Below are 15,997 nucleotides of genomic sequence, written 5' to 3'. Positions count from 1 at the left end.
CTCGTCCAGCACTTTGCAACAACATAGCATTGTTTCGGCAGCGACTTGCAGCAAGTCTCCTCTAACAACCACTGATGTTTACATTTTATGTGGCGTGAGAGTCGCATATCCTTCCGAAATCCGATCGTTCAGACTGAGGCATATGTCCTGGTATTTGAAAAGGATTTCAAACCACATATGGATGTAGCTTGAAACGGATTTCATGTGCTTTTTGGACTGACAATCTGAGCATAGCCTATGTCGGAATAAGAAAGAAGGAAGAATTGCAGTACGGGCAAGAGAAGCAAGCTCATTACCACATATTAACTTTAGTTTGTCAAAATATTACTCTCTCTCCTGCTTGGTAAGTCCTACTCTTTAAGATTTCACACCTACCAAGGTTTTTTCTGTGTTTTTTTAGTGCAACAATGTGTTCCGTAGTACATAAACAGTGTGATCCATGCTGTTGTTCACATGAGTGCCTCCATGGTGACGCATCATCGCTTGTCACGTGACAAAGTGCAACCACACAGCGCTCTCTCTATGTGCTCAGCTCCCACTCGCTCCCACGTAATTTCAACCGATATACCGGCGGGCCAGCTCTAAAAATAAATACATTTTGTCATGCAAGCCAAAGATAATTCATTTGCGGGCCGGTTGTGGCCCGCGGGCCTTGAGTTTGACACATATGGTGTAAAGATAAAGAGAGGTTGAGGCAAAAAGCTCCAATACAAAGATTTACTCAAAATCAAAACAGGTACAGGCAGGCAAAAGGTACACTCTCAAAACTCATTGTAACATTAACAACGACCGACAAGGACAGGCTGAACAGAAGCAAACTAAACACAAGCATGAATCAAACATAACAAGGTGAAGACAGGTGAAACAGATGATGATAACGATGAACAGGTGGATGATTGAGGGAGTGAGTACAGGTGTGGAGACAAGAGGATCCTAGGAAGTGTAGTGAAGACAAAGACAGACAGGTGCAGACGAGGACTGTGACATTACCCCCCCCCCCCCTCCCAGTAGGCGTGACCTCACGCTGTAGAACAGGGGTAGAAGGGTGGGCACCCTGAAGGCTGGCCAGGGCGTGGCCAAACAGGGACAGGAAGCCTCCAGGGTGGATCAGGAAGTGCAGGCGGCCAGGGCGGATCAGACGAACCCTCGGCGTCCAGGGCGGAGCAGGACGTGGGCGTGGCCAGTGCAGAGCAGATGAACCCTCAGGCAGCCAGCGCGGAGCAGGACATGGGCATGGCCAGGGTGGAGCAGACGAACCCTCGGGCGTCCAGGGTGGAGCAGGATGTGGGCGTGGCCAGGGAGGATCAGACGAACCCTTGGGTGTCCAGGACAGAGCAGGACGTGGGCATGGCCAGGGCGGATCAGACGAACCCTTGGGTGTCCAGGACGGAGCAGGACGTGGCGGAGCAGGCTGAGGGCGTGGCCAGGGCGGAGCAGGCTGAGGGCGTGACAGAGCAGGCTGAAGGCGTGGCCAGGGCGGAGCAGGAGGTGGCGGAGCAGGCTGAGGGCGTGGCCAGGATGGTGAAGACCCTTCAGACGGCCACGGCAGTGAAGACCCTTCAGGCGGCCACGGCGGTGAAGACCCTTCAGGCGGCCACGGCGGTGAAGACCCTTCAGGCAGCCACGGCGGTGAAGACCCTTCAGACAGCCACGGCGGTGAAGACCCTTCAGGCGGCCTTGCTGGGCCATAGGGCCACCCAAAAAAAAAATATTTGGGATAAATCCCTGGATTAGTGGCAGCCGGGTAACCAACAGTCTCTGGCGGGGCTGTCTCGGCGGGACGAGACTCTGGCGGGGCTGTCTCGGTGGGATTAGACTCTGGTGGGGCTGTCTCGGCGGGATGAGACTCTGGCTGGGTGGTCTCGGCGGGACGAGACTCTGGCTGGGCGGTCTCGGCGGGACGAGACTCTGGCTGGGCGGTCTCGGCGGGACGAGACTCTAGCTGGGCAGTCTCGGTGGGATGAGACTCTGGCGGGGCTGTCTCGGCGGGACGAGACTCTGGCTGGACGGTCTTGGGCTGGACGGGTGTTACCGTGAGGGATGAACCACAGACCCAAAGCGCCCTGTCCAGAAACTCAGAGAATGGCAGGTTTAGGTCCTCGAGCAGCAGTATCTGGGCTAACGGATCATCCAGACCACTCCAGAACCGCTGCTTAAGGAAATCTTCCTCACAGAAGATGTCTTGGTGAAGGTGGAGATAAACCTCAACGAATTCCTCCAGTGAGGCCCCATTCTGGTCAAAGAGAAACGAGTATATTGCGTCCTCCACCATTATCCTGTTTGGTCGGTCGTTCTGTTACGGCTGTGGTGTAGAGAGGTTGAGGCAAAAAGCTCCAATACAAAGATTTACTTAAAATCAAAACGGGTACAGGTAGGCAGAAGCTACACTCTCAAAACTCATTGTAACATTAACAACGACCGACAAGGACAGGCTGAACCGAATCAAACTAAATACAAGCATGAATCAAACATAACAAGGTGAAGACAGGTGAAACAGATGATGATAACGATGAACAGGTGGATGATTGAGGGAGTGAGTACAGGTGTGGAGACAAGAGGATCCTAGAAGTGTAGTGAAGACAAACACAGACAGGTGCAGACGAGGACTGTGACACTCCTGTCACAGGATTCTGTGTCCAGACCATCTGCCTTTTCTACTTTGGTTATCCAATAAAGCATATACGAGAACCTCATTCTCTGGGCTACTTGTTGTTGACAACCACAGTGGAATAACGCTAGACCATTCCATTCATGTTTTGCACCACACGGTTAGAGGTGGCTTCTTTAGAAGCTCCATTTGACTGCTTTGAATCCGTCCTTTCCTTTGACCTCTCTTTCTCTTTGGCTTGGTTCCAACTCTCCTTTCTCTCATCATCTCTGTGATCTTTCTTTCCATCATCCTTGTCCCGGTCTTCATGCAAACAGGTTGGGTGCTTGCTTTTACATGTGTCGCAGACTGTCCTGTCTTCAAGCATCCAGGTTAATGGAACGTTCCCGGAACATTCTCCTTACGTTATAAAAATGGAACCTACAAATAACCTACATGGAACGTTCCTATAATGTTCTTGTTTGGTTCCCCAAAAAATAACCTCATGGGACCGTTCGGGAACGTTCTGTGTTTGCTGGGTGTGCACATTGAGATGCCGAGCCTGTTTTCTGGTGACATCTCCCTCATGTGGTGGGTGAAGGGAATGACCAGGTGGCAGATATTACAACTATTATATATTCATAACCCAATGGTTCAGCTACTATGTTTTGGATGTCATATATTGTAATGTCTCTTTAAATTAGGCTAAATGGATCCTGAGATGTGAACCTGACAAGATTGATTATTAGAAGAACTTGGTCATCATATCCTGATGTAAAATCAACCAACATGGGTAATTATGACCAGGAAATTGTTTCTAAATAACATCAATATTTTACATACTAGCAAGCATATTTTAAGATTTGTAATGACATTTAGTGATACTGGTTCTTATTCCTTTTTTTATTTTTTTCAATAGAAAAAGAAAAGGCAAATCTACAATCACCGCTGCAATCAAAAACATGGAAAAAGACAACAGTGAAAACAGCACTGACATTAGCTGCAGTTGCTTCAGTAATGCATATGGCAGGAACAACAGCAATAGTAGATACAATAGCAGGAGCAGTTGCAGCAGCAATTGCAGGAGCGGCGGCAGGAGCAGGAGTAGGAGTTTTGCGATCCCAATGGGAAGCAAAAACAAGACCAGTAACAGCAATAGCAAGTGTAGTAGTAGAAGCAATAGCGGGTGCAGTAGCAGGAGGCCTAGCAGGAACGGCAGCTTCAATAGTGGGATCATTAGCAGGAGCACAATCACAAACCGGATCAGCAGTAGCTGGAGTAATTGCTGGAGCCACTACAGTAGTAGTAGCAAGAACACAATTACACTGGGCAACAAATAGCATGCAGTGGGCAATAGATCAACTATTATGGCTACGGAAATTTATAAAAGGGGCAAAAAAAAAAATACTCATAGCAGCAGTAATTGTAGCAGCAGTATTAGCAGGAATAGCAGCAGCAGCAGGAGCAGCAGCAGGGGCAGTAGTAGCAGGAATAGTAGGAATAGCAGCAGCAGCAGCAGGAATAGCTTCAGTAGCAGGAGCAACAGTTGGAGGAATAATAGGAACAGTGGGAGCAACAGTAGCAGGAATAGCAGCAGGAGGAAGATTACTCAGCGGATTTCTAGGATTATTTGGATGGTTATTTGGTGGAGGTGGAGGAGGTGGCGGAGGAGGAGGTGAAGGAGGAGAAGGAGGAGCAAGATCACAACAGGGAAAACAGACACAAGCAGCAGTGTTGGTAAGAGGGTATATTTTTTTTATTATGAATTGATTATGATATTTAATTAATCTTTAAAATGATTTCTTACAAAAATAAATACTATCTTAATACTTGATTGTTTTAGACATTTCAACTAGAAAATATGATCACACACTCCTAATTAAGATGATTTACCCCCCCCCCCCCCCCCCTCCCCCCTCAATGCCAATGATGATATCTAGAAGTGATTGTGATTTCTCACAATCACACACAAACAAAAAGTCCCTGCAAAAATTTAAAATACATGATTTTGGTGTATTTTAGTTTTATCCCAATATGATTATTTAAAATATGTATTGCACAGATGTGTGTGTTGGACAGATGTGTAACATTAATAAAAATGCAACATCTATTGAACAGAAAGATTGGGAGTGTGAAACAGAAAAACATGTATTTTAAACACCATAGGCTTGTGCGCACCCAATGAGCAATGGCTTTAAAGGGATAGTTCAGCCAAAAATGAAAATTAGCCCATGATTTACGCACCCTCAAGCCATCCTAGTTGTAAATTACATTCTTCTCTCAGAGAAATACAATCGGAGTTTTATATATATATATATATATATATATATATATATATATAAATGTCCTGGCTCTTTCAGGCTTTAAGTCAAGTCAAGTCACATTTATTTATATAGCGCTTTTCACAATACAGATTGTATCAAAGCAGCTTCACAGTGATAACATGTAAGTAGCACAACACAGATCACTAACATTGCTAAACACTAAATAACCCCAACTGAGCAAGCTCAAAGCAAGCCAAAAGCAAGGCGACAGTGGCAAGGAACCAAACTCCATCAGATTGGATGGAGAAAAAACCTTGGGAGAACCCAGGCTTTATTATGGCAGTAAATGGCCGTTTCTGTTTTGAAGTCCATAAAAGTGCATCTGTCCATCATAAAAGTGCTCCACACAGCTATAGGGCGTTAATAGTTAATAAATGCTTTCTGAAGAGAAGCCATCAGTTTTTGTAAGAAAAATACCCATATTTTTAAACATATAACTTTATAATCCAAAATAACTAGCTTTCGCCAGACGACAGTACGGTTACTACGCAAGTAGTCTTGCGCCACAAGAGTAACCCGTGACGTGTATGACGTAGGATGTAGGAGTATCGTAAGCTTAGATGCCTCTTTGTAATTATATTATCAATTAGGGCTGTGGAACAAACTGAAGCCCCGCTTCTATTATAGGCTATAGAAATCCTCCGACATTCCTCTTTAAAATTTCTAATTCACGACCAGTCTTTTGTTTTGCTCTTTCCTCTGAGCTTCTGCAATCCTCATTACGTTATGCGTGGGGTCAATGGTTAGTCTTCAACCATAAAACTGAGGCAGTGTTGAGCACTTTTATGATGACTAGATGCAATTTTATGGACTTCAAAACAGAAGCGGCCATTCATTGCCATTTTAAAGCTTGGAAGAGCCAGTAAGTTTTTTAATATAACTACAACTGTAATCGTCTGAAAGAAGAGTGTTATATGTTCATATGATGACTTCAGAGTGAGTAAATCACGGTCTAAATTTCATTTTCTTTGACCAAACCCTTCAACAAGTGCTAAACTGTTTGCATGGGACTTTGTTATACATCGGAAGCAATTCTATTTGATATCACCACTAAATGGAAAATTTGGACTCTGACTTTATATGCCATTCAGACAGGCTCTTCATGTGTAGTAGGCTTTTGGTGTACTGGAAGCAACATTTCGAGACAGTGAAGCTGCGCATCCATTGTTTTAAATGTATTTTTTTGACCCTACAAAAGAGATACAATCCTTTATTACACTTTACCTCACAAAGTGTTTTTTGTCAAATTATTTACCTGTTTTTTTCCTTCAGTAACAGCCTCTGCATCAAGTGGCAGATTTAAAAAACAATCTGTGCTGAAATGTGCTGCTCAAAATGTTCCGATTAGACTGCAATGATCAGTGATCTTGTTCAATATAATTTTGAGCTGCTTGTTTCTAATGTCGTTAACTCACAACCATCCTCTATGAATCTCTACAGACAGATATATCTCCACAGATAAATGGATCTCCCCAGATGGAAAACTGTTCACAGACAGTTAGATTTCCCCAGGAAGTTGAAGGTAAAAGCTAAATTTAGTTCATTCATACTTTGTACAATATTTGGTCTTTATATTTCATATTTACCTTTTTATAGCAATAATGTATATGCCGTATTTGTGAAAAAAAACCTCCGCCAAACACTATGCAGCAATCATCAGGGTCCAGGCCTTGAGCCCTGCCACAACATGGTCAAAATGAAAAAATGAGTGAATCTTCCTCAGTTGCCAAGTAGTCAGATCCTCCTCTGCAGAGGATTGTTTACTGTTCCATTTTATCAAACCATACAGAATTGAAGATTAAAGCAGTATCATTGCTTTATTTATCACATGTGCATAACAGCATTACAAGTGCCATAGCCTAGGTCTCTGTCTGTGCGTCACTCAAATCTGTCCCCTTGGGAACATGACAGGAAAACTAACAATCCACTTGTTAGAAGGATTACAGACAACTCCCGGCCCAGAGTGCCCACATGAGGGTGGTCAGGGAACGCAATGCTTCTGCCAGAGTTGCACACTCATGTAACCTGTGTGAGCACAGTCAGGTGCAGTTAAAGAATGCAGTTTGTGAGATGTTTGCCTGTATTTCAAGGCAGTCAAGGAGTGTTAGGGGACTCAGCCCAGATTTTCAGAGTTGTTCATCTGGTGTAGTATCCTAGAAAAATGTTGATCTTGGTGATCTGGACAGTTATGTGAGGAAATATACCTTAAAGATGTTGACACATCAAAAGTTGCTACTTTTGCATTTTGACTTGGATGACAACGATAGACATGAAAGATGTGTATTTGCCTCTGTCAATTCATGAGACAAATTCCTTCCATTTCAAGGTTGTTGTTGTTTTCATTAATGGTACTTTTGTTCGGACTAGGTAAAGCTCCAATAGTACTCACAAAAGTAGTTGAGGCAGCAATAGCTCTGCTGAGGGAAAAGGGGAATTATGGCAAATAAAGATGATTTTCTTATCTGTACAAAGATGCTGCCTGCAACAAGCAAGCCATGTTCATTTCTCATATGCAGACAATAGATTATATGGGGCTCACACTGAACTCAGTTACTTTCAAGGCCATTGTTTTCGGAGGGCAGGGCATTTCAAGAATGTCTCTCGCATTTTTGTGTCAGTGCGGGTGCACTTTCACCTATGCCTATGGCTCAATCCCAATTCACCCCTTGGCCCTGCCCCTTGTTTTCGAGTATATCCCTTGGCCCTTAAAACAGAGCTACAAGGGCCAAGAGGTTGAAATATTCCCCTATGAAATGGAACAACCCTTCATGAACCCAATACGTTATCAGTCGTTGGCAATGGCTCTGCTGTTAAGGAGTTTTTACAGGATTTCTCCATGACAGCAACTGACAATCAGCGCAGCTGCTCTTACATTTGAGGAAACATGATGATTATAACATTCCTTCCTCGAAATGTGTCTTTCCTGATTCAGAAAGGTAATTTATTATACAATTTCTCAATTTAAATGACTATAGTATTATTATAAGAGTAAATAAAGTGCATGGTGGTGTCATCTGGCTTCTAAATTTAAATGTTTAAACGTTTGCGAAGCCATCTCGCTGGTGATTTGCGATGCATTCTGTGAACTTTCTCGTAGCCCTCCGTTTGGAGTGTGCCTCTGAAAAACGTCCCGGTTACATATGGTAACCCTCGTTCTCTGAGGGAGGGAACGGAGACGTAGGTAATGACTGACCAATAGGAATCTCGCTAGAGAGCCAATTTACGAGTGAAACTAAAACAAGCCAATGCACATTGGCGTGCAATCATTTGCATGGTGCACTCATTTGCTCGTCAGCGCAGCATTAAACGAGCAGCGGGACCTACGTCTCCGTTCCCTCCCTCAGGGAACGAGGGCTACCATATGTAACCGAGACGTTCCATATCGGTCAGTCACTACAATGTAGGTCATGACTGACCAATAGGAATCCCTACCAAAGCGCCACAGCTGCTGCACCCCATCCAGCGCCCCGTGCAAGCCTCTATACCTTCTTGCCTGGAAGGACAACAAGAGGAGGCTTACACAGAGTGTATCTGTCACTGTTGTTCCGTAATAACCCATACAGTGAGGTTATTGGATAACACTGGGAAAGTGTGCCCTTTTCTGTGGGAGGTGAACGCTGCGGAACCACTTAACAAAGAGTTAAGTGGAATCACATATGGACTAACCCAAAGGTTGTACTGCATGTGAATAATGGATGACTTAACCCAAGGGAAAGACACGGGCTTCCATCTTAGGAGCAGCCGTGGAATATATACACATAGGATCCCCGTAGGGTCACACATATGGAACCAAGCCCAGATCCGGTTCTCAAGGATTCAGCGGACAAGGGCCTCCGCCATGTCCGGGCCGAGGGGTTTTGGAGGACAGGTTTTTACTCTGGAGTAATAAGGTTGCACAGTAGGGGGCAGCAAGCCTACAGAGCCGGGCCTCTCAGTGCTTCTACAGGGGTTGGACAATGAAACTGAAACACCTGGTTCTCTTACGAGAGGTTCTCTCGTATTGCGTAAGCTAGCTTACGCTACGGGAAAGATTCATCTTTGCTGAGAAGTTGAAGCCAAAAAATTATTCCATAATTTTGTAATCATTGTCAACGCAGTCTCTTCTGAGGCAGACCATGAGCGGGCTAGCTAGCGGCTCATTGGTTCGCTCAGAGAGAATGCACGAACCTATGGGAGAGCGGCGCTGAGTCCGCGGCCAATGAGCGGACAGCGCTCGCTCACTGCGTCACAGCCCGCCAAAAGGGGCGTGGCTACAGTGTATAAAGGTCACTCTCCCAGCTCGTTCGTTGATTCTTGTTCATTCAGCGAGCTACACGCATCCGCTGTCCTGGGAAGAAGCCGCCGTCGTTGAGAAGGCACCGTCTAGCGAGCTCCGGAGTCTGAGGAAGCCGGCCGTCTGCCACCTTCAGCCGCCCAGCAAGCTAGCGCCATCCGACGCGTATCCTTTTATATTCCATTCTAAAAGAGCACGAGCGTCTTTTTAAAGATGCCTCGTAATTCCTGCGGCTCATGCCGCTCTCCGCTCGAGGATGGAGACCGCCACCCCATCTGCGCTCTCTGTCTCGGAGTGGAGCACGCAGAACTCGCCCTCGCCAACGGAGGATGCGACCACTGCGAGGACCTGCCGCTGTCAACCCTGCGGGCTCGACTACAGGCGGTCAAAACCGCTCCAGCGCCGCCTCTCACTTCGCCGCGGAAGAAAAAACGCCGCTCCCAGAGGCCGCCGGAGCCCCCTGCGGATCCATCCCCGTGCGCGTGTCCCCCCTCTGCCCGCTCTGTCTCACGGCCCATAAACTCCTCTCTGAGTGTAAGTCCCGTTGCCTTCCACATTATAAGCGTGCCCACACCCAGTGTCCAGCCCGCTATGTGCAGCAATCAGGGCGAAATCGCCATTAAACCAATAGCCGCATGCTACGAAGCGTGGGAAGCCATCCCCGGCATCTCCCCGTGGGTTTTAAGCATAATAAAGAATGGGTATCGATTACAGTTTCGTCGCCGCCCGCCACGCTCGCGCGTGCGGCTCGAATCCACTGTCAGCCCGGCTGCTATGAACACGCTTCGCTTAGAAATAGCCAAGCTACTGCAGAAGGGCGCTATAGAGAGAGTCCCGCCATCTATGACCGAGTCGGGGTTTTACGGCCGTTATTTTCTGGTTCCCAAGAAAGACGGCGGCCTCAGGCCGATCTTAGATCTCAGGGCTTTGAACAAAGCGCTCATGAAGAGACCGTTCAAAATGCTCACAGTCAGGAAACTCCTCGCGCACGTCCGCCAGGGGGACTGGTTCATCTCTCTAGACCTGAAAGACGCCTATTTTCAGATCCAGATAAACCCTCATCACAGGCCATTCCTACGTTTCGCCTTCGAGGGCCAAGTTTACCAGTATGCCGTTCTCCCGTTCGGCCTATCCTTAGCACCCCGTACGTTCACGAAGTGCATGGATACAGCGCTCGCCCCCCTGCGAAGTCAGGGGCTGCGCATACTGAATTATCTGGACGACTGGCTGATTCTAGCAGATTCCCAGACGGAGCTGCTGTCGCACCGCACAGTTCTCCTCAACCATCTGGAAGCGCTGGGACTCTCTGTCAACTGGACAAAGAGCTCTCTCCAGCCCAGTCAAACTATTTCGTTCCTTGGAATAGATTTGAACTCTATCACTATGACGGCTCGCTTATCCACACAGCGCGCGCGCCGTGTTCAGCGCCTAGCCGCCTCGTTTCAGATGGGTACCCATACATCCCTGAAATCGCTTCAGAGGATGCTGGGTCATATGGCTTCAGCCTCCGCTGTGCTACAGCTGGGTCTTCTGCACATGCGCCCCCTTCAACTCTGGTTAAAGAGCCGCGTATCCCACCACGAGTGGACGACGGGCCGCCAGACGATCAGGATTACTCAGACATGTATCACTGCACTGCAGCCATGGGCAGTAAGCGAGTGGTTTCAGAGGGGCGTTACCATGGGAACCTTTTCTCGCCGGAAAGTTATCTCGACAGACGCATCCAACTCGGGTTGGGGAGCAGTTTGCGAGGGCTCACCGGCCGCCGGCCAGTGGTCGAGCCACGAGAGTTCCCTACACATAAACTTTCTGGAAATGATCGCGGTCGAGAACGCGCTGCTGTGTTTCCTCCCGCGCATAAACGGTCACCACGTCCTGATTCGCTCCGACAATATGGCCGTGGTATCATACATCAACCGTCAGGGCGGCGTCAGATCCAAGAATCTCTTTCATCTGACACGCCGCATCCTATTGTGGTCCCAGAGTCACCTGCTCTCGCTCAGAGCGACGCACGTGCCGGGCCATCTGAACGACGGTCCAGACAGGCTGTCCAGGAACCTGGTCTCCCCCGGAGAATGGTCCCTGCACTCTCAAACAGTCCATACGCTGTGGCGCCTATTCGGCAGAGCGGAGATAGATCTTTTCGCGTCAGAAGAGAACGCTCACTGCCCAATATTCTTTTCAAAGAGCGAGGACGCGCTAGCCCAGGATTGGCCCCGCCGCCCGCTCTATGCTTTTCCCCCGATTTCTCTGCTACCGCAGGTCATTCAGAGAATCAGGGACTCACGCCACTCGGTGCTCCTCATAGCCCCGCGCTGGGAGAATCAGATTTGGTTCCCGGAGCTAACGCGGCTGTCACAGACAGCCCCGTGGCCCATTCCAATCAAAGCAGATCTCCTCACTCAAGCCCGCGGCTCGATCTGGCATCCCCATCCACAGCGCTGGGCGCTTCATGCATGGGTGACCAACGACTACGCGTCGAATTGCCAGAAGGGGTTTTGAACACGATCAAACACGCCAGAGCGGATTCTACCAGAAAGCTCTATGCTGCAAAATGGTCTGTGTTCTCCAAATGGTGCACCGACAAGAATTTGGACCCACGGACGTGCGAGGTTTCGTCTTTGCTAGTGTTCCTTCAGGAGATGCTGGATAAGGGCAGGTCCCCATCCACTCTTAAGGTTTACGTGGCAGCCGTCGCGGCGTTCGTTGAACCCTGGCGCGCCCAGTCTCTGGGCAAAGACGAGCTAATCATCCGCTTCCTCAGGGGAGCCAGAAGGATGAACCCCCCTCGCCCCCCTACGGTGCCGGTCTGGGATCTTTCTATAGTTCTTGAAGCTCTGAAAGCCCCACCGTTTGAACCACTTGAGTCCGTGGAGCTAAAATACCTCTCGTTAAAAACCGTTCTTCTGACGGCTCTCGCCTCAGTAAAACGTGTGGGGGACATTCACGCGCTGTCTTCGAGCGCCGCGTGCCTAGAGTTTGGACCGAGTGACTCCATAGTCATTCTAAAGCCTAGACACGGTTATGTTCCAAAAGCGATTGGTACCCCTTTCAGGACGCAAGTGATCTCTCTATCGGCGCTGCCTGCATCCGATAGCGAACGTGACGCTGACCGCCTCTGCCCGGTTCGGGCTATCAGAGTGTACACTACACGCGTTGCCGCGTTCAGACGCTCGGAGCAGCTGTTTGTGTCGTTCGGTGGCCGCACCAAGGGACTAGCCGCCTCGAAACAGACCCTATCCAGGTGGATAGTAGACGCGATTGCCTCTGCTTATGCCGCTAAAGACCTGCCTTGCCCTCTGGGCATCAGGGCTCATTCCACCAGAGGCATGGCCTCATCGTGGGCATGGTCCTGCGGGATTTCCATCCACGACATTTGTGTGGCTGCGGGATGGGCCTCCCCCTCCACTTTTGTCAGATTTTATAACTTGGAAGTTCCAGCCTTACAGGCTAAAATTCTGGCGGTCTAGTACTCACAGCCCTCCTATAGAAGCCGCACTATCGGGAGTTCCATCACAACCGGCTCACCCCTTGTGTTCCCCTATGTGCTTATGCATTAGCCTACACATCACGGCCCGCCTTCGCCGGCCGCCTTTGGGCGTTTTTGCACTAGATGATAACGGCCGCTATGCTGGCCGCCATATTATCTTCATCCACTTATAGATTCCCCCGGTGTTTTCCCCTGGGATGCTTAGTGGTTACTTAGCGCGCACGGCGTTGACCAGGTGTTCCCGTAGCGTAAGCTAGCTTACGCAATACGAGAGAACCTCTCGTAAGAGAACGAATCGGTTACCTAACGTAACCTCGGTTCTCTCTAGATGAGGGAACGAGTATTGCGTTCCCGGCCGTGCTTGCGCCACCAGCGTTTCGCTTCATGCTACAGAATCAACGAACGAGCTGGGAGAGCGACCTTTATACACTGTAGCCACGCCCCTTTTGGCGGGCTGTGACGCAGTGAGCGAGCGCCGTCCGCTCATTGGCCGCGGACTCAGCGCCGCTCTCCCATAGGTTCGTGCATTCTCTCTGAGCGAACCAATGAGCCGCTAGCTAGCCCGCTCATGGTCTGCCTCAGAAGAGACTGCGTTGACAATGATTACAAAATTATGGAATAATTTTTTGGCTTCAACTTCTCAGCAAAGATGAATCTTTCCCGTAGCGTAAGCTAGCTTACGCAATACTCGTTCCCTCATCTAGAGAGAACCGAGGTTACGTTAGGTAACCGATTCGTTTTACAACACAATAATTTGTTAGTATGGTGAGGGCCTCATTTTGCATCCAAATACAGCACCAATTCATCTTGGGAATGACAGATAGAAGTCCCTCACAGTGACCAGAGGGATTAGATTGATTATTATTCCTCTTCCAAAACAGTGTCCAGGTCACTATATGATGCTGGTGGACTTGCTCCTCCAAAACACCTCAATAATATTTAGATCTGGTGACTGTGCATGTTCAACGTCACTTTCATCTTCATCAAACCCTTCTGTCACAAGTCTTGCTGTGTGTGTTGGTGCATGATCATGCTGATACACAGTTTGAGCATCAGGTGCTCATGATCCTCCAGAAGGGTTTAGTAGTCCTCGGCAGTGTCGTGTCCATCAAATACAATCAGGATTGTCATGATATTGGAGCTCAAACCATCACTGATCCACCCGTGCTTCACTCTGAAGATTGGCCGCCAGGCATATAGATGTGAAACCTCCAACATTGGCCAGTGTTTCAGTTTCATTGTCCAACCCCTGTACCTGTTTAAGGAGAGAACACGGGAGGAGACATAGGCTATAATATCTAGAGAACGTGTTAGATGTCGCCCAGCCCGCAGCTCTACAGATATCTGTTAGCGAGGCGCCACAAGCCAGTGCCCAGGCAGGAGGATGTAACGCCTCTCATGGAGTGTGCATGCAAACTGAGCGGGCAGGCCACACCTTGAGCTTGGTAAGCCAAGGCGATGGCGTCCACTATCCAGTGGGCCATCCTCTGCTTGGAGACAGTCTTTCCCTTCTGCTGGCCTCCAAAACAGACAAAGAGCTGGTCTGAAGTTCTGATGCTTTGAGTTCTGTCCACGTACATACGCAGAGCGCGAACGGGACAGACCAAAGCCAGGGCTGGGTCTGCCTCCTCCAAGGGCAGCGCTTGCAGGTTCACTACCTGATCTCTGAGGGGAGTGGTAGGAATCTTGGGCACATAGCCGGGCCAGGGTCTTAAAGGACAAGTTCGGTATTTTACAATTAAAGCCCTGTTTTACTGTTTTAAGATGGTTTCTGATTAAATAGAATGGTTAGGGTTATTTTTTAGACAGATGCTGCTGTCACGAGAATTTTCGGTTTCTGTGTTAGCACCCCCCCCCCCAACCCCCCCCCCCCCCCCCCAACCCCACGCAAACCCGCTTTGAGGTGTTCGGAAAAATAGGTCTACAGTTTTATAACGAATGGTAAAACACCTGTTGGACGGCATCTTTTATTTTTTAGATTTGTTTTTATTAACATATTTACTTACAAGATGTTAGAGTGTACAAAGGATTTACAGTTTGATACATTACTTGCATCTTAAGTACAATGAGTGAACATTTTCAAATTTTGAACATCAGACAGAAAATAAATAAAAAGTAAATAAAATCAAATACTAAAAGAAAAGCTAATATTACATAAACATTTCCCATCCCACCCCCCACCCTCTTCCCATGTATGGTTTTCAATTTCTTTTCATTTATATAAGCAGTCTATACAGTTTATACATATATCCATCTGTATACTCACATACCTAAATATAACTCAGAATAACTGCATCAATAAGGAAGTTATACAGGATAGACCCACAGAGAGCTAATTCGAATCAGGTCCAGGAGGGCTCATACTAACATGGTGAGTCAAGTCTAGGGAAGGCAAAATGTCTATGAAAGGACCCCAAATTTTCCTAAAGGCTACATCCTTCCCTCTCACATTATATAATATCTTTTCGGGTGTGCAGTAAGACACAAGCTCACTTATCCAATGTTTTACTAATGGTGAATTTTTAGATTTCCAGTTGATCAAAATACATTTTTTAACTGCAGTGCTTGCGAGTAAGATGAAATATTTTTTGTAGTAGTTCACATCAATTGAGCTAGGGTGTCCCCCAGGATCCATAGTTTTGGATCCTGTTCAATTTGACTTCCTATTACCCTTGATGTTAACTCAGTGACACGTTTCCATAATTCTTCTATCACTGGGCAACTCCATAGCATGTGTATAAGATCACCATCGATCATTTTACATCTCTGACAATTGGAAGAAATGTTGCTGTCAATTTTATGCAACCTATAAGGGGTGTAGTATGTCCTATGGAATATATTAAATTAAATTTGCCTGTGCTTTGTGGAGGTTAGCACAGTCTGTGCTTGTTCCAATAGACGACACCAATCTGCCTCCTCATATGTACAGTTTAGGTCTTTTTCCCATTTCGCTTTTGTAGATGTTTTATCATAAATAGGTAACTTTCCATTGATGATACCATATATAGAAGATATTATTCCTTTTGTTGATTCATGTAATTTATTACATAGGTGGAATTCAAGAGGAGTTTCTTTCGGGATATATGGGAATGTTTCTTTGGATTTCTCCTTAATCCAGTCTCTAATTTGTAGAAATTTGAAGAAACTTTCTTTGGGAAGTTTTAATTTTTCGTTTAGTTGTTGGAAGTTAGCAAAAGTATCATTAATGTATAAGTCAGCAACTGTATGGATTTATCTTTCCCTCCACGCCCGCAACACTGAGTCAGCTATGTGACGTGAGAGATTGGGATTGCCCCACAAAGGTGCCCTTCGAAGAAAAGAAA

General features: G+C 47.2%; 1 protein-coding gene across 3 annotated transcripts in view; it reads left to right on the top strand.

Annotated features, from left to right (window-relative positions):
• LOC120484926 (interferon-induced very large GTPase 1-like) overlaps positions 1 to 15,997 on the top strand; it is a 117,374-nt gene that overhangs the window by 77,848 nt on the left and 23,529 nt on the right. For 2 of the 3 annotated variants that reach the window (XM_089126232.1, XM_089126231.1), the window contains 3 exons: positions 3,292 to 3,380; positions 3,507 to 4,324; positions 6,352 to 6,433. In XM_089126232.1, the coding sequence (XP_088982358.1) occupies positions 3,377 to 3,380; positions 3,507 to 4,324; positions 6,352 to 6,433 (904 nt within the window). In that variant the 5' untranslated portion in view covers positions 3,292 to 3,376. The remainder of the gene's footprint in view (positions 1 to 3,291; positions 3,381 to 3,506; positions 4,325 to 6,351; positions 6,434 to 15,997) is intronic. The other variant, XM_089126233.1, reaches the window with a different exon arrangement.

Source organism: Pimephales promelas, chromosome 23 (assembly GCF_988280905.1).
Source record: "Pimephales promelas chromosome 23, fPimPro1.hap1.1, whole genome shotgun sequence".
NCBI classification, from domain to species: Eukaryota; Metazoa; Chordata; class Actinopteri; order Cypriniformes; family Leuciscidae; genus Pimephales; species Pimephales promelas.
Note: the sequence above shows the minus strand (reverse complement) of the source record. Positions and strands in the feature narration are given on the sequence as shown.